The 22,907-nt window shown below is 34.0% G+C and overlaps 1 protein-coding gene across 1 annotated transcript; it reads left to right on the top strand.

Moving 5' to 3' along the window:
* Nucleotides 1–18,341: 18,341 nt before the first annotated feature.
* Nucleotides 18,342–21,908, top strand: LOC114271862 (cyclic dof factor 1). Its single transcript, XM_028213507.2, has 2 exons — nucleotides 18,342–18,746; nucleotides 20,273–21,908. Exons 1-2 carry the CDS (start codon nucleotides 18,600–18,602, stop codon nucleotides 21,563–21,565), a joined length of 1,440 nt encoding a protein of 479 aa, XP_028069308.2. The 5' UTR covers nucleotides 18,342–18,599; the 3' UTR covers nucleotides 21,566–21,908.
* The last annotated feature ends 999 nt before the right edge of the window (nucleotides 21,909–22,907 follow it).

Genomic DNA, 22,907 nt, shown 5'->3' with positions numbered 1-22,907 from the left:
TTTTTTAATTTCGTATTCAATATTGATTTTGTTTTAAATAATTCAAAAAGTTGAATATAGAAATATTATTTTTTATTAAAAATGGATTTATATAGTTAAAATTATGGGTGAAGCACTAATAAATCCCAAAATATGATTTCGTGAACTGTTTAGTCCTTCATTTTTTCCTATGAATCCAAAAGTTCTATTAAAGTGGAAATTATACAAAAAGGTAGTCACTTACACATTTGGATTTAATTTTTTAGGGATAAAAGTGGATTTCTCTAAATGTGAAATTACACATTTTGACAATCTGCATTATAGAGGTTTTGGATTTTTCCTTCTTCTGAAACAAATCCCACATTACGAACAAGAATGTAATACTCCAATATAATACTCCAATAACGAAACACTCGAATATAACACATTAAAAATTCTTTAGTATACTTTTTCTAAACCTAACAACATAGCACTCTAAACTTTTACCAAACGTAACACTCCAATGTAACACACTCTAATATAACATACAAAAAAACTCTTTAGTGCACTTTTTCCAACTGTAACACTCCAATGTAACACTAAAAAAAAACTCATTAGTGTACTTTGTCAAACGTAACACTCCAATCAATATAATGTCAAACATAACACTCCAATGTAACACACAAAAACACTAAAAAAACTTCATAGTGTACTTTTTCCAAGTGTAACACTTACAGTTTGAAATTATACATTTGTCCAAAACATAATACGAAAATTTTGTACTCCTTTTCAAATGGTTTGAAGAATTCCTGATCCTTTTTTGGAGTGTTAAGTGTGAAAAAAATACACTAAGGAGTTTTTTTTTAGTGTTACGTTGAAGTGTTACACTAAGCAGTTTTTTTTTTTTTTTTTGGAGTGCTATGTTTAAAAAAAGTATATCAAGAAATATTTTTTAAATCTTACATTGACGTGTTACAGTAAGGATTTTTTTTTTTTTTTTGAAATTTTACGTTTGAGTGTTACGTTTGAAAAAAAAATATACTAAGAAATTTTTTTTGGAGTGTTACATTTGAATGTTACGTTTGGGAAAAAAAGATATACTGAGGAGTTTTTTTGAAATCTTACATTTGAGTATTATACTAAAGAGTTTTTTTTTTTTTTTGGAGTGTTTCATTTGACTGTTATGTTTGAAAAAAGTACACTAAGAAATTTTTTTGAAATTTTACATTGGAGTGTTACGTTTGAGTGTTACATTGAAGTGTTATAGTTTAAATTATATGTTTATCGAAAACTTATTAATGAGTTTTTCTATTCCTTTTGAAATGTTCGAAAATTTTCATATTTTAAATTATTTGTAGTACTTCTAAAATATTTGAAAAATCTCACATTTCAAGTCATTCCAAATAAAAAAGATTCTCATATAAAAGTTAATCCCAAATTTGATTCCCATAAACTGTGTATCTAAATATAATAGAAATAAGGGTATAACCGTAAAACTAATTTTCAAATAATATATTAAATCTCCCTTTCCAAAATCAATTGCACTAATTGGTTTATAAGAAAACTCTTGGGATTAAACGGATCACCATTCCTGAATATGAGATTTATAGGTAAATTTTCCTAAAATTATAACTTTAAAATTTTAGCAAAAAATACTCATAAATAGGAAAAATATTGAAAATTGTCATTTCCACCAAATATTTGAATATACTAATCAAGAAGTGATGGGTATATTCTTATAACCAACAAAAATCAAATTTTAGGTCTGTTTGGTAATGTTTTTATTTTCAATTTTTTTGTTTATATTTATAAAAAATTTAAAAACTGTCATATAAATTTATTTGATAACTTTTTGAATTTATAAATAAGTTCCCTCAAATTAAAAACTAAGGCAAAAATCATAAACTCAACCCAAACATGTTTACAATTTTTATTTTTCTAAAAGTAAGCAAAAATTAATTTACAATTTTTTTTTATAAACATATATAAAAAATGTAAAGGTTTCCAAACGTCATATGGTTTCAAGCACCGATCACATGGACTGTTGGCCAATTATTCTAATATTTAAAAAGAATATGCTTGGGACCCACTTTTGGGGGTCACCCCTCACCCCTTTGCCACGTGGCGAGTGGTGATTGGAGGAGCAGGAAAAAAAAAGAAAAAGAAAAAGAAAATGTAACCAATGAGAGAGAGAAGGGGTCAAAGGAGGTGGGAGGAAAATGGGGGATAAATCATTGTTGTATTTAAAACTTTTATTTTTTGAACAAACTTTAGAAATGCGGTGACACAAATCTAGATCCTCTAGAGTGATGTTAGAGTAATTTTTTGTATGGCTAAAATTTAATTATATAAAAATTAATGGTATAATACTTTTGAAAATCACTTTAAAAAAAGGCAAATGCTAACAAATGCCCTATGTGTATTGTTTAATTTTGGGATTAAAATATTTTGAAAAATGATGAAAAGATTGAAAGAAATTTAAAAATGAGTGAAAAGTGTTATAAAATTAGCAAATAATTGCCTTGAATCCTATGTACATTTTTTAAATAATTTTTTTATTTTATTTTGCTCCTTGAGCACTTGTTAACAAGACCATTAAAAAAAACTCAACAAAACAAAAAAAAAAAAAATACTCCACAAATTCCAAACAGGTTCATTTGGCCCACATTCACGCTAAAATCACTCTAGAAAAAATCTTAGTCATTTTTTGGAATATGGAACAATAGTCTATTGTGACGAGTTTGTATCCCCTGTGGGCTTCCCTACAGTGCCCCAAAACGACTTCGTTTTGGGACAAAATTTACCACCAAAAAAAAAAATTGGAGAAAAGATTCAAAACCCATTGTCGGCAACAATCGTTGTCACCGCCTCTCTAATGCTGATATCCATCTCAAACCCTTTACACCCCCTTCCTTCCCTCTACCATCGGCATCACCACATACCTGTCATCACCGCCGCAACCCCTCATCCCATCTCCTTCTTCTTATTGTTTTTTCCTTTTTCTCTATCAAGAAACTACTAAACCTACCCTTACCAATGCGACCACCTACCCCCACAGCTGACGCCCTTCGGCCTCCTCCCCCCCACGTCCACCCCTACTAGCTCTGGTCAACCCCATATCAGCACTACAAACGCGAGCCCCCTTCTCTTTCTTACGATCTCAATCTTGATCTCGATCATGCCACATCGTCAATCTTCGCCAACCCATTCCCTTCCCGTGCCATCGTTGCCCAATCACCTCTACCTTGAGCATTTTCTTTATTTCTCCGATTCACTGTTGTAAGACTCTTACAAACCCTAGATCTAGGGTTTGCACCGTTCTTCCTCCTCAACCATCGTCGCCGTCATAACCCATGCGAAAACCTAATTGTAAGGAGCATATCCACCTCTTTTGGTGGTCGGCTATTAGTAATAAAGTGCAAGATAAATGCCTATTGCAGCTGTTTCCAATCACTGATCGATCTGGCCTGTAGTTCGTAATACTAGTAGAATGCCATTTCTCCTACACTTGATGAGAACATCCTACACATAATTAGCCCATTGTTGCTCCACAAGGTCATAGCTTGAGTGCAGTGTTGAATATGATTGATCGAATCTCCCTTGCCGTCGTATAGATTGAACTTTGAAGGGGTGAATCTCTTCGGCAAATCAGCACTATCAATTGCTTGGGATAACAGGGAAGCTATTTCTTGTATGAAAATCTTTCTTCAAATCAGTTTGGGGTTTCCCTCAGTTTGTTCATCGAGCCAACTCCTCAGGTCGCTCTTTTGATACTCCAACAAGTCATCTCGTTTGGTGACATGGCGCTTCTTTTATTTTTGTCTGGAATGACTGCTGGCAATTTGGCTGGTAGCCTTCTAAAAGACAACCCTCTTTTGTCAGACACTTCATACTTCGATTATCTTTGTTGGGGATTCTAGTCCCCTCCGAGCTATTCGTAACTCTTCATTGAGAGCCTCGACCTGAGCTAGAAACTGATCTACAAGTTGGATTTACTGGTTATCGTTGTCTGAGAGAGGGGGAAGCTATTCTTCCCGAATCTACAAGTGCCATTTCTGAGTCGTGGCCAAAATTTTGGCAAAGTGTATTGTTGACCAGGGTATTCTGACGATCACTTTGTATCTCTTCTAGAGATGGATGGTTACTCATCTTCTCGTCGTTTCCACAAACGGCGCCAGTTGTGGAAGGTAGAATTCTTCTTCATAAAAGTGAAATGACATGTCCCTTCCTTTACTCTGTCAAAAGAAACCAAAACGTTAGTGATCATCCCCGACTAGTGTTGGTCAAAAGGACCCTCCGACGGTCAAATCAAAATACTGATTAACCATATTTAACTTTTATATTTAATTGAGAGTTACTTGTGCTACGTATCGTTCGTCTTCCTTGTCTCACCTGCTTTGCCTTTTATAGTTTTCTTGACTTGAATCCTATTCATTGAATCAATGTTTAATCTAAGGGTTTTGCTTGTTCTTGGCTGTGGTCAGGCAATTGGTTAAGTTGCTTTTGCCTCTGATCATTGGATCCTCCTCTCATAGACGACTTAGACTATGTCAAATGTTAGTGGCTAGCTTGTCAAGTGCTATGTTCGTTCGATCAAGTTGATTCGACGGTACCGTCTAGTAGGCTTGACATTTGTCTCTGTATTTGTTTATTTATGTCTCCACCGTTATGAAGATGAATCTAACGTTCCTCTCACATTCCACAGATCCTTTTTATCCCCATTATTGTTCCTTATTCTCATAGCCACTCATCAGTTTATTGCTACTTGCCTTCTAATGGGCTCCTTAAAAGATTTATCTGGACCCTTCCCTTTTGGGTTGTTCACTTGATTGCTTTGAGCTTGGACCAATATTTTATCTCTCCACAGTATTTTACTATTTAAATACTAAAATTTCACAATAGAATTTATTGTAAATTAGAGTAAAATTTTACTGTTGACATTAATTTTGATGGTTAAAATTTTATTTTATTTTTTTTTGAAAAAACTTTGTGGCCAACATAAATATTGTTTGATAGATCTTGATGAAATTTTTTTAAAAATACTAATTTTATTAAAAAGTGACATCTAAATAAAAAATTAGATAATTTTAAATTTTAAAATATTAAATTATCCACTAAGAATATTTTAGTAATAATGATGTGTGTCAGACTTTTTAATTTTTTTTAATTTTTAATTTTTAATTTTTTATACTTGTCCTTAATTCATGAAAATTTTATTATTAGGAGATTTTGACCAAATTCCCTTTATTTTCTTATATGTATTTTTTATCATACCAAAGTTTGTCCATTGACATAATAATTTTATCTTCCTCTTCCTCTTCTTCTTCTTCTTCCTTTTTTTTTTTTTTTTTTTTTGGTCTCTTTTTTTCTTCCACTCCTCTTCTATCTTTCTTTAAATAATTTTGATTATTATGATTGATTTTGATTTGTAGAAAGACTATGTCGTGGTGTGGCAGTATTTAACTTAAAACATTTTTTTGACTTTTTGTTTGAAAAAATTAAATTATAGATATAGATAGTACTGATAATAGATGTCACAAATAGTTCATAAATTAATAAATTAATTTTTTTTTCATACTAATCAAGTAATTAATTAAAACTTTAAAATTGAACAACTAATGATAATGTGCCATGTGTATTTATATAATTTCTAAATTAAAAAATTTATGAAAATAGAGTTAGAACTTGGGAAAATTAGTCTAAAATCCCTGTCGTATTTTTAGTAATGGAAGAGTTCCACAATATTATTTTGTGATGTCTAAGGTTTCTCAACCCAACATCGATATATCGCGGAGAAATTTGCATACTAGAGAGCTGATGTCTCCCCACGCCTCTCTTTTTCTCTCTACATAGACTATGTTGATTCTCTCTTCCTCGCCTCATAGATATGTCTTCTCCACCACATCTAAGGTTTCTTTGTTATCCTTAGTCTCCTTATCTTCCAAGCTCAACTTGATCTCTTGCTCGTTTTCTCTTCGATCGGGCGTTCGTAAGTTTTCGTGCTTTGTGTTTTGCTACTTTTCGAAGGCTAGAGGAATGGTGGAGATGGTGTAGGACAAGGAGTCTACGGTGGCCATCGTCGCCTCCAGCTCCGCGGCAGACCTCGGCCGAAAATAATTGATGGGTATATGAAGAATCGTTGTTAGAGTTGCACATATTGTTACAGGTAAGTTTATAGATTGTGTTCAAAGATAAATTCGTAATGGGTAAAGAATAGATTGAGCTAAGAAGTCTGGAAGTGAATACAGAAGGTATGATTGGAATTTTGAAGCTATAGTCTCATCTTAACCACAGAAAAGTAAAATTGTCTTCATAAGTTTTTTTGGATTTAATTATATGGATGATTCTCTGTTATTCCATCTCACATTTCTCTACAATTAATTGAATTTCTTTCATCCCTCAATTTTTTTCCCATCCAAACTATAATCTTGTTTTTTCTTGCTCTTGGCAGAGAAATTTTTTGGTTTGAACCCAGAAAAATTCTTGCAAAAGCCAAATAAATTCTCTGAAAATCCAAGAAATTCTCCGTGCAGTGAGTCTCTCTCTCTCTGTATATATATATATATATGTATATTGATTGTTGTTGTTGCTTATTTGGGTGATCGATTTGTGCATTGCACATCGTGATTGGGAAGGCAATCCAAAGAAAATCTCTAGACTAGAATCCAAAGAATTTCTCTGCCCTTCCCAGAATTTCTCTCCAGAGAAATTCTCTGGAAAGTCCATAGATGCTTATTTGGGTGATCGATTTGTGTATTACACATCATGATTGGGAAGGTAGAGAAATTTTCTGATTTGAACTCATAGAAATTCTTGCAAAAACCAAAGAAATTCTTTAGAAATCTAGAGAAAATCTCTAGAGTGGAATCCAGAGAATTTCTCTGGTCTTCCCAGAATTTCTCTAGAGTGAAATTCTCTAGAAAGTCTAGAGAAAATTACGTACTAAAGGGAGTAATTTTCCCTGGTCGGTGATGATAAAGTATTGGAGCTTGCGATTGTGAAGATTTTTGAGAAAGATGTGATTTTCTTTGGAAATGAATTCTCTAGGAAGAAATTAATTCTCTAGGAAGTCTAGAATTTTTCTAGAGAGTGAGAAGTCTAGAGAAAATTTTTGTGGAGAAAATTTCTTTGGGAAGTCCAGAGAAATTCTCTAGATCGAATTTTCTTTGAATTGATGTTGAGGGACCTTAGACATTATAAAAATATTGAGTATCATTTATACTATAAAATCTTAATACCAGGAACCTTAAAAAAAAAATCCCCTTAGAACTTTAGTGATCAAAGGCCTAGTAATGTTTTTGTTTATATAATAGTATAAATATAGATTATCAAAATTTATATTTTTGAAAAAAAAATCACCATAATTAGATAATAATGTGAATTTCTTTGGTGCAAATTTTTGAAAAAATATAATAATTATAAACGTGAATATTTATATTTTCAATAAATAAAATATTGTGAATTTTTAGAAAGTGTAAAAGTTGGTATGAATATTTACACTTTTCAAAAAAATATTCATATTTCCCAAAGATTTACATTTTTCTTATTCATTGAAATATTTGCACTTAATATAGTACTGTGAAATTTGTTATTATTTTTTTACATTTCAAATATGTAAAATTTTACATTGTTTGAAATTTTAAATTTTAAGATTTTTAATTCAAAAACTATGTGAAGTTTTAAAAATATGGTGTGAATATTTACACTTAAAAATAAAGAAAATAAAAACAACTTGAGAACACGTGATATAAAAGAACACTTTTCTCATCTTTGCTATTTGATGGAACTACGTAGATATAATTATAAAGGTTGGATGAATTAAATGAAAAATGAAAATTTTGTGAGTCAAACTAAGGCTTGGTTTGGCATAATCTATATAATCTATCTTTTTATCTTTTTTTCATCACATCACTTCTCTACTTTTCTGCACATTTTTTCGTAAAAAGATAAAAAATATACTTTTTTAAGACACCCCAAACCAACCCTAAAACCATAGAAAATTGGAAGACTAATTAATAGTTGGGTTGGGCTTCTCTCTCAAGTTTAAATTTGAATATGATTTTATGTTTAAATTTGTAGGCCTATCACGAGTCACATTTTAATAATTCAAATCGTTTATTTTGTAAGATCTTGAAAAAAATTAGCACATGATAATAATCATAACCTTTTAAATTTATCACTTTTGTCTATGAGAAAATAGACTGGTGTGTTTTTGAAAATAAACATTTATTTTTTTTAGACAAACGCGATAAACTAAAAATGTTATAACTATTGGATCAATTTAATTTTTTTTTTTTATAGAAGATATGCATGGATGGTCTATAAAATGAACAATTTAGATTAGAATTCGTGGCGGGCCAAACGAGCCTGAACATGACTGCCATATTTAGATTTGAACATGAAGTAAGTCTAACCCTTTTAAAAATGTATCTAAACTTAATTTTTTAAATTTATCTTAAGTAATTTTTAATTGGGCCTAAGTAGAATAACTTAATTTTCATATAATCATATAAGGATTAATTACCAAAAAGTCCTATCTACATATTTTGTGGTAGCTTAGGTCCTGTCAAAAAGTTTTGAACCAATAAATCCCATTTACAGGTAAAAAGACGTTTTTCCCTTTAATCCCAAAACAGATAATGTTCTCAATTTCAAAACTGAGAATGTTCTCAATTTATAATTATCAAAATTAAGAAATTTCTCAATTTTTTTTCTAGTATGAACTGAAAATATTATCAAAACTATCAAAACTAAAAAATTTATAATTATCAATTTTGAGAAATTTCTCAATTTTTTCATGATTAAAATTGAGAATATTATAAACTGAAAATGTTCTCAATTTTAAAAAACTCTCTCTCTCTCTCTCTCTCTCTCTCTCTCTCTCTCTCTCTCTCTCTCTCTCTCTCTCTCACCTGATTCATTTGAGAAAAAGATTCCAGATCATAGCCAGCTAATCTTCCAAAACTCTCTAAATCAGGATTTACTCTATTTTTTTGATCCAATTAAATTCAACCCGGTGGAGATTCGGTTGCATTAATGGCGGACATAATGAAGCAGATCCTAGCAAAGCTGATTCAATTAGCAGGCCAAGTCATCAAAACCACTGACGAAGCCAGTTCCTTCAAGTCTGAATGCTCCGAACTCAAGTCCAAAATCGAAAAACTTGTCGCTCTCCTCCGCCAAGCAGCTCGAGCTAGCAACGACCTCTACGAGCAACCCACCTGCCGCATCATCGACGACACCGACCAAGTCCTCGAAAAGGCCTTGGCCCTCGTCCACAAGTGCCGCGCCCACGGCCTCATCAAGCGAGTCTTCACCATCATCCCCGCCGCCGCCTTTCGCAAGATGGTTGCGCAGCTCGAGAACTCCATCGACGACGTCTCCTGGCTCACATTTTCGTCGGCCGAGCCGATCGTCTTCAACGAATTGTTTCGGAGGCCGTGAGACAGAACCTGAAGAAAAAAAGGATAAATTGGGCTATTAAAAATTAATGGGACTTGAAGGGGCAAATAATTTTATTTAGGACTTAATGGAGTATAAGTTCACAAAATGAGACTTGTATGTAAATACCCCATGATATAATGTATATAACTCATAAAATTAAATAATTTTAAAAATATGTTCAAATGTAATTTACTTTGTAACAAAATTTTAGTGTCAAATAGGCTTTTTTTTAATTTTTTTTTAAAGGGTAAATTACATTAGCAGTCCCTATAGTTTGGGTCTTGTGTCACTTTGGTTCCTGACTTTTCAATTGCGATACATTTGACCTTAAATTTTGAATCTTGCTCCCAATAAGGACAATTGAAGATAACATTGCTCAATTTCAAGGGTAAAGTCATCAATTTGATAAAATATAAATTAATTTGACAAAAAAATAAATGTCAAAAAAATATTTTTAAATTTTTGAAAATTATTTCAACCCACTAAAGATAAAATTATATAAAATTGATAAATCTTTAAGACATTTATTTATTTATTTTTTTACCAAATTAATTTTTATTATGTGTTTAGATAATGATCATGTAATGGGTGGTTGTTTTATTTTCATTAAATGAGTTTTTATTTTTTCAAAAGTCAAATATGACGACAACTTATAATTATTAAACCAATCCATTAAATCAAAAAATCTAAAACTAAAAACATTTCATATATTAAATATTTTGATTACATAGCCTGACAACCACCCGTTACATGATTATTATCCAAACACGTAATAAAAATTAATTTAGTATAAATAAATAAATAAATAAATGTCTAAAAAATTTATCAATTTTATATAATTTTATCTTTGGTGGGTAGAAAATATTTTTACAAATTTAAAAATATTTTTTTGATATTTATTATTTTCAATTGTCCTTATTTGAAATAAGATTAAAAATTTAAGGTCAAATATGTCACAATTGAAAAATTAAGAATTAAAATGATACGAATTTTATACTATAGTGATTGCTAGTGTAATTCGTAAAACAATAATAATAATAACAGTAGTTATCTAGTGCCACTTTGTGGTGTGCGTTTACTGATTTAAATCTTGTTGGGTTATATGCTGGATGGTTTTCCTTTTTTTTTTTTTTTTTGTTTTTTCGTAGGGGTAAATGTGCTTGTACATATGCATTATTACTTTGCTATGATTATCTAATTTCATATAATTATTTTTATATTTATAATTAAGGACACTCAAAGATCTATATTTCAAAATTTTGAGTAAATAGGCTTAAATTTAAATCTTTTTAAGTCAAAAAAGGACATTAATCTATCTATAAGATATCTATCTAGATACCTGTTATTTATTTGTCAAATTATTTATTCAAATGTCATATATTTGTACATGTGTTACTTATTTATGGCATGAAGGTTTGTTTGGCATGAAAGTTTGAGGCTATTTTAGTTACAAAAAAATAAAATAGGTTTCTTAGCCCAATAAACAAAATGTCACATTCAAATCATAATCATTTTATTTTTTCTCTCACAAAAGTAAAAAAAGCGAAAAGGTCCATCTCAAACGAGACATTTTAGCCCCAGACTAAAATAGCCAAAAAATCAAGAAATTAAAATGCCAACTCACATCCCAAACGAAGGCTCATATGTCTATTCACATTACCGTCACTCATTTTAATTGGCCACCAATGACTTCTCCAACAAATTTTAATTTTTTTTTTTTGTGTGCGAAAAACTTTTCGATTAAATTTAAGATCAAATAATATATAGTTTCATTTGTGTAGGGGTGTAAAAATGGTCCGAGACTTGTGGGCAGCTTGAAATCCGCTCGCGGCTCGAGGTGGGACCGGTCCATTTCGGTCTGATTAGGCTGGGACCCGATCTCAACCCATGACCTTGGGCCTAGGCCTTTCATTTGAAGCCCGACTCAGCCCAAATTTTTTTGGGCCTCGCGGGCGACTTAGTCCAACCCACCAGGTCCTCCATCTGCAAATGATCAAATTTAAAAAAAAAATATATATATATATATATATATATAAATAAAAGGCAAGTTGCAACGGTTAAAAAATTAGAATAAATAAAATAAAGGCTTGATTTTGCAACAACGGTAAAAAAAAAGAAAAAAAAGAAAAAAAGAAAAGGGCAAGTCATTTCATGTAAGGAGGCAGAATTGATGCTTGCCCTACCTCCTGCCTCCTTTGCCTTGTTATGCAGCATCACTCACGTCATTGCAATTTGCAATGAATGAAAAAAAAAATATTAATTAAAATAGTCTAGTATAATTTTTCTTTTATTTTGTATCTCTAATAAATAATCTACATAAATAATATATTTATCATTTATTTTTTCAAAAAAAAAAAGGCCTGCTCGTGGCCGGAGCCCAGGCCCTATCTAAGTAGGTTTGGGCTTGGGCCTAGGCCCCACTTTTCGACCCATGAGCAGACCTAACACGATCCGATAAAAAAGCTTGACCCCAAAAAACCCGTTTGGATCGGCCTGAGCATAGGCCCAGATGAACCAAACTGGACCATTATTATATCTCTACATTTGTGTGTGAAACATTCATTAATTAACTATATAATTCATCACTTATTGAATAATTAGCACAATCTAAAGATTCTGAACGAATATATATATTTTTTAAGGGTTGGAGTTTCTTCTAATTCGTAATTAGATTAGAAGGTATTGTTAGGTTTACGAGGGTTCATCACGAGTCTTGTTTCGATAATTTGAACTGTTTAATGTGTAGAACTCGTCAAGTACTATGTTAAAATTCATGTATTATTGATTGATGTTGATCTTGATTACAAGATTGTTATATATTTTGTATATTACAAGGATGTATTATATAGGAGAGGTTTTGGGAGAGGAGGTGAGGAGTGAGTGGTGGAGGTAGGTTTGGTGGAGTGTAGTAGGTGATAGGAGTGAGTGGTGGAGGTAGGTTTGGTGGAGTGTAGTAGGTAATTTACATTTACATTAACAGCCCCCCTCAAACTCAAGGAGGATAGGTACTAGCCAACTTGAGTTTGGAGAGAGTAACAAAACAGAAAAATAAACTGATAAATAAAACAGGATAGGAGACACGGTATGGTCGTGTCAGACCGATGTAGCAGACAGTTTATGGGGTCATGTCGGACCGTTGTAGCAGACACTGTGTGGTCGTGTCAGACCGTTGTAGAAGACAGTTTATGGGGTCATGTCGGACCGTTGTAGCAGGACAGTTTACGGGGTCATGTCGGACCGTTGTAGAAGACAGTTTATGGGGTCATGTCGGACCGTTGTAGCAGGACAGTTTACGGGGTCATGTCGGACCGTTGTAGAAGACAGTTTATGGGGTCATGTCGGACCGTTGTAGCAGGACAGTTTACGGGGTCATGTCGGACCGATGTAGAAGACAGTTTACGGGGTCATGTCGGACCGTTGTAGCAGGACAGTTTACGGGGTCATGTCGGACCGTTGTAGAAGACAGTTTATGGGGTCATGTCGGACCGTTGTAGCAGGACAGTTTACGGGGTCATGTCGGACCGATGTAGAAGACAGTTTACGGGGTCATGTCGGACCGATGTAGAAATTTGTGGTGGTGCACCAAGGGGGCGACTTAGGGAGTGCGCCATGAGCGACTTATACATGATACTGTGTATAACCCCCCCTCAAACTCAAATAGGTGTGAAGATAGAAACCTATTTGAGGTTGAAACAAAGGGATTGATAAAGTTGACTGGTGTAGAAGACACTGTATGAGTGTGTATATAGGCTGCCCAAAAGATATACATGGATATAGATATCGAGCCCTCAAAAGTCGTGCCCTCAAAAGGTGTGCCCGCACCCTCAAAAGGCGTGTCATCAAAAGGCGTGCTCGATGCATCAAAAGGCGTGCCAGATATGATGGCGAGGCACGTGAGTGCCTTGGCTGGCGTGCCCGGTTTGTCGGGCGTCAAGAGGCGCGCGATGCGCGTGGCTGCTTCTGTGTCATGGTCTTTATAAACCGAAGCGGAGGAGGCGGAAACTGAGACAGAAAAACTGAGAGAAACCTCTGAAAAATTCTTCGTTTTGCTGAGAAAGAGAGGTTTTGCTGAGAAGATACTCTGTAACACTCTCTATAACACTCTGTTGCCCAGAAAAAAATGGCTTCGTCTTCCCGCGGGCTGCTCACCCTCTTTCCCGACCTCAACGAGTCCACAGGAGAGAGAACTGGTGCGGTGGCACTGGAAACTCAACCAAGCGCCCCGGAGTTTACTCCGTTGAACTTTCCGATGCGGTCTGTGGAGCAAAGAATGGCAGTGCTGTCGGATGTGGAGGCCAACCAGTATACTTTGAAGGCATGCGTGGAAAGCATGACGGCAGTTACAAACTTGTCGAACCGGCTGCAGAGTAGGACAAATGAGGTGCAGCATTTAAACTCCCAGCTGGCTCTGCTCCAACGCATGTATAAGGATGCGCGAGCAGAGATAAGCGTGCTAAGGGCAGAAAACAAGGAGCTGAAGCGGAAGGCCACCGTGATGTTCCGATTTGGAGGGCCGCCATATGCTGTAGTGGAGGAGTATGGGGGAGGGAACGTGCTCGGCGGCGTGGAAAATACGGAGGCAGCACCGTCAAGGGCCGCCCAGGACGGAGGCAAAAAGAAAAGACCGGCGGCAGAGTAGAGAAGAAAAAGCCCACCTGTGAATGTGGTTGTTTGTTTGTATTTGATTTTTTTTTTTTTTTTTTTTTTTTTTTTTTTTTGGATGTGTAAAATTGTGATCGGGGTGATCCCGAAGATGAATAAAATATGGGTTGGTGTGCAAAGTTGTATTTTGTTGTGGTTTTTTTTTGTTTTTGTTTTTTTTTTTTTTTTTTTTTTTTTTTTTTTTTATGTGGAAGGAAGAAAAAAAAATATATATATATATATATATATATTTAAAAAAAAAGTGGAAAATGGGATGATGGTGTTGGGGGGAAAAAGATGTTAAAATATGTGAAAATGGAAAATATGTTAAAATAAGAAAGTGAATGGGTGGCCCGAGGAGGTTCAATGCATGTGAGGTGCTGATGTATTTATTTATGGTATTTGTGGTTGGTGGGTATTGTTTAATTTATTTTATTGTTATTTGATTTTAGTGGTTGTTGTTAAAGCTGCCGAGAGAGTGAGAGAAGGAAGTGGGGTGGGTGTGTGTGGGGTTAAATAAATAAAAGAAAAATGGGTGTGAAGTGTAATGTGTGTGGGTGTGTGGTGATAGTTTAATAAAATATGAGAGAGTGGGTTTTCAATTCTGCCAAAAGGAAGAGAGAGAGAGATGGGGTGTCTTGATTGCCTCAGATTAGTTCATGGATTAAAAATGAGGGCCAGGGGAAGTGCATCCGTTGGTGGTATCACCGAGGGAGTGAGAGGGGCCGCGGATGGAGAGAGAGTGGGGAGAGGAGATGGGATGCTCCGGCGGAGGAGAGGCGGAGGACGCCGAGTCGGCGTACATTGACCTGGACCGAGTGGTGATGTTGCCGTGTCGGCAGTGGTTGTGTTGCCGTGTCGGCACCTTGGCTATGTTCAGAATGTGGTGCTGTGGCCCAAGCGTGCCCTCTATGTCTCTCCTTCAGAGGATGGGAATAGACCCTGGTGAGAGTGTGATACAGAACCACCAAGATGAGAGTCGAGAGAGAGCCGAGAGAGACAGCCCATGCTCGAGAGAGGGGCTACGGCAGTGGCTGAGATGGAGGAAGCTCCTCATTCTATGCCATGGTGGTTGCTTGACGAAGAAGAATCACAGCATCAAACCTCTTGACTTGACCAAGGCTGCTTTTGATAAGCTTAAGGAAGAGATGGAGATGGCATTTCTGTTCCTGCTGCAGTGTCAGCGAAAGAGAGGTAAATGCGTCACATGTTTTTGGAAAACAATTTGTTTTTTTTTTTTTTTTTTTTTTTTTTTTTTTTTTTTTTTTTTTTTAGCTCACTGGCGTAACATCTGCTGCAGCTGGAGCACTTGACTTCTTTGCTCCGGTGGTGGCTGACTTGGAAGTGAGGGCTGTCCCTGCGGAAATGAAGGCCCCATGCTAGGTGGAGGTTTGTTACCTAAATGAAACATGGGCTGTGAATGATGCAGCTGAGGTGGACCAGAGTGCTGGAAACCAGGGTTCTGCCCAATTTGTGAATGAATCTGGTGAGAGAAAACCGGCATTGAAGGTGGTCTCGGTTGTGGTGGCAGTGGGGGTTGCAGTGGCAGATGCATAATGCCACTAGTCTGTATTGGTTGCTGCCATTAATAAAAGACCACGCTCATCATGCTTTAGCTTGGATGATGGTTCATCTGGAAACTGAGAGAGTGACAGCTTCCGCTAACTCCGAATCAAAATAGCGGGAGAGAAGGTATGTGTAGAAAATAATCGGAATAGGTTGAGGTCCGGCGGGCGGCCAAGTGAGGCTGCCACCCGCCGGTGAAGCGGAATTACTAGGTTGTCAACCTTGCTCTGATACCATGTTAAAATTCATGTATTATTGATTGATGTTGATCTTGATTACAAGATTGTTATATATTTTGTATATTACAAGGATGTATTATATAGGAGAGGTTTTGGGAGAGGAGGTGAGGAGTGAGTGGTGGAGGTAGGTTTGGTGGAGTGTAGTAGGTGATAGGAGTGAGTGGTGGAGGTAGGTTTGGTGGAGTGTAGTAGGTAATTTACATTTACATTAACATACTATATGTCTGTAAAAAATCACGTTGATCGGATATCGTTAGCTATCCATCAGATAAGATTTCTATCAAGCATTTATTTTTTCACCGCCTATTTTTTTTTTATATAAAAATGATTTGATCATATAATAATCAATATCCAATCAACATAATTTGTTACAAGTATATAATATTTGATGAGTTTTATATATTAAATAATATAAATTATCAAAATAAAATTTGTAATAAATTCTCACAGATCTAATAGTATATTTCAATCTGATCACGTACTAAAAGAAATCAGCCCTTTTTTTAAAATAATATAATTCAGTTTTTATATTGGAGCAATAATTTTCTGGCATTAAATTACAAAGTTTTCAATTGGGTTGTTGGCGGCTTATGGATACAGTACCTATCTTTTGTCTCTGAGATCAGCTTTTTAGGTAACCCTTTTTCGCTCTTTTTCAGGTGGCCCCCACATTAACCTTTTATGTCGTCTGACGTCATCTCCATCCACAGCCACGAAAGCTCTTGGCTGCGATTCACCACTCTGCTTACGTGGACGCTAGCTGGCACAAAATTACACTGCCCAGCCCTACCCCCTCCTTCCTCTTGATCAACATCAAAATTCAAAAGCCAAATATGGTCTGAAAATAGATTATTTTAACTCGTTTATTTTTTTTAAAACTATTTTAATTTAATTAAAAAAATTATTTGAGAAGATAATTGATTTTTTTATTTTTATTTTATAGTTTGACTTATTTTGGAAAATAGGAAAAAAAAAGCTAATTTATTGTCTTTTTTAACTTTTTATAAAAAAAATATATAAAAAAATAAAAATATAATATAATTCAAATAAGTCAAGAAGCCAATAAAATTATTTTTTTCTAGTTATCAAAATAGGCCTTGATTTGATGATTGTCAGAAAAAAATGAAATGATTATGATTGAATGTAATATTTTGTCTTATTAATTATTTTAATCTATTTTATCTTTATTGGTTATTTTAGTCCAAATTCAATTTTTCAAAACAAAATAAAATGATATACAAGTTCACATTTTAAATTTATTTTGTAAATTTAATAACATATAAGTAATATGATTGATTGATAATTAAAAAAATTAAAAAGACATAATTACTTTAGATATTCTAATTTATTGATATATTATTGAATTTAAAAAGTGAATTTAATTTTTTAGTTAGAATAACAATAATAAAAAGTTGATGTTATTCATACACTTTTCTCATAAAAAATACATTTTATTAAGTATATTATAATAAGACTTTTTTTTTTGTGTGTCAATTTTGCCAATGACCTTATTTGTTTATCCTTAGACCACATTTTTATTCTCTTAAAAGATAGTTGCTATTTGTACAAAAATAGAAAAATTACACACTAGGTGATTTCTAAAAAATTAATTACATATCGGTAATAAAGTATATTAATATTAATTATTAAAATTATAATTTTCAAAAAATGTGTAATTTTTTTTCTAAAAGTACACTGAATAGTATTTTTCCTACAAAAATTTAATAATGGAGAAATTCTCAAGAATTTTTGGTGAAAAAAAAAAATTCATATATAGAGTTGTGGATTCCTTTATATGTATGTAAATGGTGGATTAATATATAAAAAATAAGGGACTTGGGACAAGTCTAATTTAAAAATTTAGACAATAACTCCAAATCTTTGGGAATTAAAACTATCAACCTATTTGTCTATTTATCTATCCATTATTTGACATGTCTAAGTGTGTTTACCTATTTACTCACATGTCATTTTTCTTATTTGTCCACATATCACCTATTTATCCACTTAAATTGTTTATTGTTCATATCACCATCATCAATAACTGCCAGCTATCATCGGCGAGTTTTTTAGGCACTTTTTGTGCATCGGTGGCAGTCCAACGGTGGTGAAGCGATCGTTTGGCTGTAATCTAGCGACAATAAGTTACAAATGAAAAGAATTCTACCAAAAAAATAATTTTTAATCTCACTTAACAATTTTATAGATCATGTATATAAGAGATCAATCATTGGATCTAATGTCATATTCCTCCATAGAAATCGATTTATCACCAATAAATCTTACAAAATATATTAAAATATGTATAATGGATATTGAAGTTTGGACAATTTTGACTTTCCATTATAAATAAAAAAGATCATTTTGAGTGAAATTTTTATACAAATTTAATTAAACGGATAAAGTGATGCATATTTTTGGTTAAAAAAAATATGACAATCCTAATATTATTGATACAAATGACCCATAAATAATTAAAAAGAAAAAAAAAAAGGGACGAAAAAAAGGCAAAAGAGAAAGTGAGAAGAAGCACTTTTCATTTAATAAAGTAAAATATAATTTAAAAAATAATAAGCCTCATCGTTCACGCTATTTGTGCATTTTTTTCTTTTTTCTTTTTGAGTCTTTTTTGTGAAGACTTGATTTCATGTATATGTCTCCAAAAGTTTCCTCTCTCTGCACTTTGAGAGGATTTCTCTGGGTTTTAAGACTTGATAAACCTCTCTCTCTCATCTATGTTTGTGGAAGAAAATGAACGGCGGAGATTCGTCAGACACCAAGGATCCAGCCATCAAGCTCTTTGGAAAGACGATTCCTCTCCCGGAATGTCATTTTCCGGGAAAGTCTGGCGAGAAATCCGATGTGGGTTGTCAGATTCCGGACAAGTCCCAAGTTATGGTAAATATTCATGTCTTTTATTTGATTTTCTCGGAAAATTTATAACCCATGTTACTAAAACACGAATAGATGATTGGTTAGGTCTTGATGCTCCCTTTGGTGGCTGAGAAACTGCGAGAAAATGAAAATAAGAAGAATATTTCTTATTAACTGTTTCTTGAAGCCTGAACTCCAGTGTATTTGCTTATTTTCTTGTGGTTTCTGGGTAACCAAACAGACCATGGATAAGTTTGGGAGATGTTATTTGATTGGTCAGTAAAAGGGTGCTGAAGAAGTGATGTCAGTTTTATTAGTTTCCTGAAAATGATGGCGCATGCTTGTTATTCTAACTAATCAAAACCAACTAAAAATAAATATATAAATATTTGAAAAAAAAAAAAGTATAAATTTTTTTGGCCTTTATTTTCTTTTGTTTATTATCTTTAGATTTTGCTTTTGCCTACAACTTGAGTCCAATTTGTTTCCGAATGTGTTTACTTTTTCCTTATCTATTATATGTTGGAAAGCCTGAGGGAATTTGTTCCCTTGCTTTGTTTGATTTCAGAAAACAGATTGGGAAAAGAAATTGAAAATTCGAATTTTAAATTTCCTCATTATTTAAGTCCTTAGAAAACCTCAATCCTTCTCTCAAATAACCCTAATGGTAATCTTTTATATAGCTAACAATTTTAACAAAACATAACTAAATAGAACCTATAATTCAAATTTTGCTTTCCACTTATTCTCTCTAATTTCCACTGAAGTCAAACAGAGAGATACACTGATTTTGTGTGTGTGTGTGTGTATTTATTTATTTATTTCTAATTTTTTAAAAGTATTTCCTTGACCAACATCAGTCCAAGACAGTGAAACAGTAACCTAGGATCATAGCTTCTAATTTCATGTTTGTCTTGTATTTTTCATGCATACTTTCCACCCTTCTAGACAATTTTATGTTTGAAAATTTGCTATATAGGGTACCTAGTGACCTTGGGTAGTTTGTAATAGAATTATCTGTTTAAATTTTTTTTTAGTCTTAACTAATATATATCCCAGAAAGGACTAGATTATTATCATTATTTCTAATTTACTTTAATGAGTTGGAGTGACTGGTGCTTATTCTTCTTGTTTTAAGCTGTACTTTATTAGTAGATGAATTTTTGTAAACACTAATCATCCGCTTAGATGGATGTGAATTTTAAATGCATGGAATTGATTTGATATTAATCATTTTAGGAGAATAACTCTAATTTAGATTTGATAGTTTACTTATGAATTTCAAGATTGAATTAAATAGTTCTATCATGTTGTATTTGAAATGACTGTTGTAAAAGTAGTTATTTGAAATCATGTTAAGGATTCTGTATTAGCTGTAAGGATCCTACTAAAATATACCTCTTTTATCTCGAACTATCTTCTTTCATAGTTTTTCTCTCCACCTACAATAGCTAACTCTCCAATGTTTTTAACTTCAGATCCCTTGATTTGAATTCCAAATCTATTCAAACAGGTCATAAATGTTGAGAATTTTTTATTTTCTATCTCAGGAGTTGTGTAGTGGAATATCAAAAACAGAAGCTGAGGATGTTCATTTCAATGAGTCTGGAAAGCATGGCAAGTCTTCTGGTTCGAAGGATGGTCAGGAGGAGGACAACCCGGCTGAGACTAGCGGTGTCGACCAAGACAAGGCTTTCAAGAAACCTGACAAGGTCATTTCATGTCCTCGGTGCAACAGTTTTGACACTAAGTTCTGCTACTTCAATAACTACAATGTCAATCAGCCTCGACATTTTTGCAAGAATTGCCAAAGATATTGGACAGCTGGTGGAACAATGAGAAATGTTCCTGTTGGTGCTGGCAGGCGAAAGAACAAGCACTTCTCTTCTCAATATCGTCAGATAGTGGTGTCCCCCGATTCAGTACCAGCAACAAGAATCGAAATCCCTGACTCTGTCAATCAACAACTTTTCTCTTGTGGTGAATCTCAGAGCACGTTGAATCCTTTAACTAGCAGTGGAACAGTACTAAAATTTGGTCCCGAAGGACATTTATGTGAATCCATGACAACTGTGCTTCATCTCAAAGATCAGAAAAGCTGTGCTTCTGATTTTGGTTCGTCCAGAGATAAAAGAGAGGACCCTCCCTCATGTGGTTCTTCAATTACAGCGTCCAGTATCCAGGAAAATCAGATACCCGAAAAGGTTAACGAGCTTTCTCAGCCAAATCCCTTGCAATGTTATCCAGTTCCTCCTTGGGTTTCCCCTTGGAATCAAGCATGGAGTGATGGAGCTTCCATGGTGGCATCTCGGTGCTCTTCTGAACTGGTTTCTGCACCAGTTGATGGTAATCCAAACCCAATTCAATGGTGCTCGACACCAATGCTTGCAGTTCCTGGATTTTGCCCGCCTAGCATTCCTCTACAGTTTGTACCTGCATCATATTGGGGTTGCTTGCCTGTTTGGACAACAGGAACAAGACATATACCAATGGTGGGAGTGGATGGTGGCCAATCTCCATCATTATCCACTAGCAACAACTTACCAACGTTAGGAAAGCATTCCCGGGATGCAAATTTGATGGATGAGGAGTCAGATAAGTGTGTTTTAGTTCCCAAGACACTGAGAATTGATCACTCTGATGAGGCTTCTAAGAGTTCTATCTGGGGCACATTAGGTTTTAAGTCTAACAAGAAAGAAACTGAAGAATCAAGATGTGGGATTTTCAAACCATTCAAACCTAGCGGCGGTGAATGCAAGGGCCATCCATCAGATACTACTCAGGTGTTAGAAGCCAACCCTGCAGCTCTTTCTCGCTCCCATACATTTCAAGAGAGCACCTAAAAATGAAATACGATGAGCGTTTGAAGAATTTGATTTTGGCCGTTCGCTACAGGGTCTTTCGAGAAATTTTATGCTAGACTCTGGTTTGCACAATAAAGTTATGGAAGCATTTTGGTTGCTGGAGATTCAGAAGATGCACACGTAATCCACGAGTGGTGAATTCATCTGTTTTGGGTCTATCAACGCTGTAAATAGAAGAATCTTGCGAGTTAAGTGGGTTGTTTTTGGTACTTGGCCTATTTCAGGTTTGTCTAATCCAGAATTTTGTAAATTGCAGTTCTTTTGCATAACAAGGTTTATTTTTTTATTAAATCTTTAATGAATGCAATATTACACCAGAAAATCCCTAAAAACGTATACTTAATTACCGGAAAATGGCTCTGATATATTGTTTAGTTTGTTCAAAGTATTTTTGCTTTGCAATTCAAGTAGTTCGAGCTTCCTTGAATCTAAATACCGGTTTCTCCGCCTAGATAGTGATCTCAGGTTTCCTTTTTCTTCTTTCACTTTCACCATGGTTGAGAGATTTGGTGAAAGTAAAGACAATTATAAGTATTAACAATCACTTCAACTAACAGTTGCGTTAGGCACAAGTGGTTGGGGTATCAATTTTGAATTTTTTACTTTTTATTTTAAAAAATAATTTGTACTCTTTTTTGCAACCTTTTTCTCACCAAACAAACAGGGTTGCGGTGATTTTCAAAGTACCCTTTCTTTTTCTTTCACTTTCCCACTTTAACTCCATGGCCAAGTGGAATATTTTCTTCTTTTCCTAGCAAGAAAAGCCTATTTTGAAGCCTTGTTCTATGCTCTTCTTTTTTTTTCTTTTCTTTTCTTTTTTCTTTTCAAGGAAAAGGCAACTTTCTATGAGGTAGGAATGATTCATCACCCAACAGAGGAATATATCCTTTTATGACTCATCTCCTACAAATGAATGGCTTCAGAAGTACTTTGAATAAACTCCTAAAGTGAATTTTATCATCACTGAAAAGGAACAAAGCAAACCCAACTCTTGCTTTTGAACCCTTTGGAAAAAGAGACTTAGCAACCAAGAGTCCTTGCACCTTTTTGGGGTCATCAAAAATTTCACCTACTTTTGGACTTCCCAAATTCTGGAACAATGTTTGAGAAAATTACAAGTTTACCCTAAACTTTTTCAAGAAATATTTTTTTCTTACAATGGGATACTTATTTGTCCTTTTAAAAAGATTCAATTATTAAGATTAAGGTGTTGATTTAATGGATTATCAAGCATGATATTTCAGTTTGACACTAGCCGTTGTGGGATGCAACATCCCCTTCCTTTATTCATTTTGTGATTGTAATGAATTAGCTATTTACT

Source organism: Camellia sinensis, chromosome 12, assembly GCF_055761805.1.
Source record: "Camellia sinensis isolate YWXY chromosome 12, ASM5576180v1, whole genome shotgun sequence".
Classification (NCBI taxonomy): domain Eukaryota; kingdom Viridiplantae; phylum Streptophyta; class Magnoliopsida; order Ericales; family Theaceae; genus Camellia; species Camellia sinensis.
Note: the sequence above shows the minus strand (reverse complement) of the source record. Positions and strands in the feature narration are given on the sequence as shown.

What these genes read in the sequence shown, in the direction of transcription:
- LOC114271862 (XM_028213507.2), top strand. Translation starts at nt 18,600, where the DNA reads ATGAACGGCGGAGATTCGTCAGACACCAAGGATCCAGCCATCAAGCTC. An exon ending in CGGACAAGTCCCAAGTTATG is followed by an intron (nt 18,747 to 20,272) that starts GTAAATATTCAT and finishes TTTCTATCTCAG; the next exon opens with GAGTTGTGTAGTGGAATATC.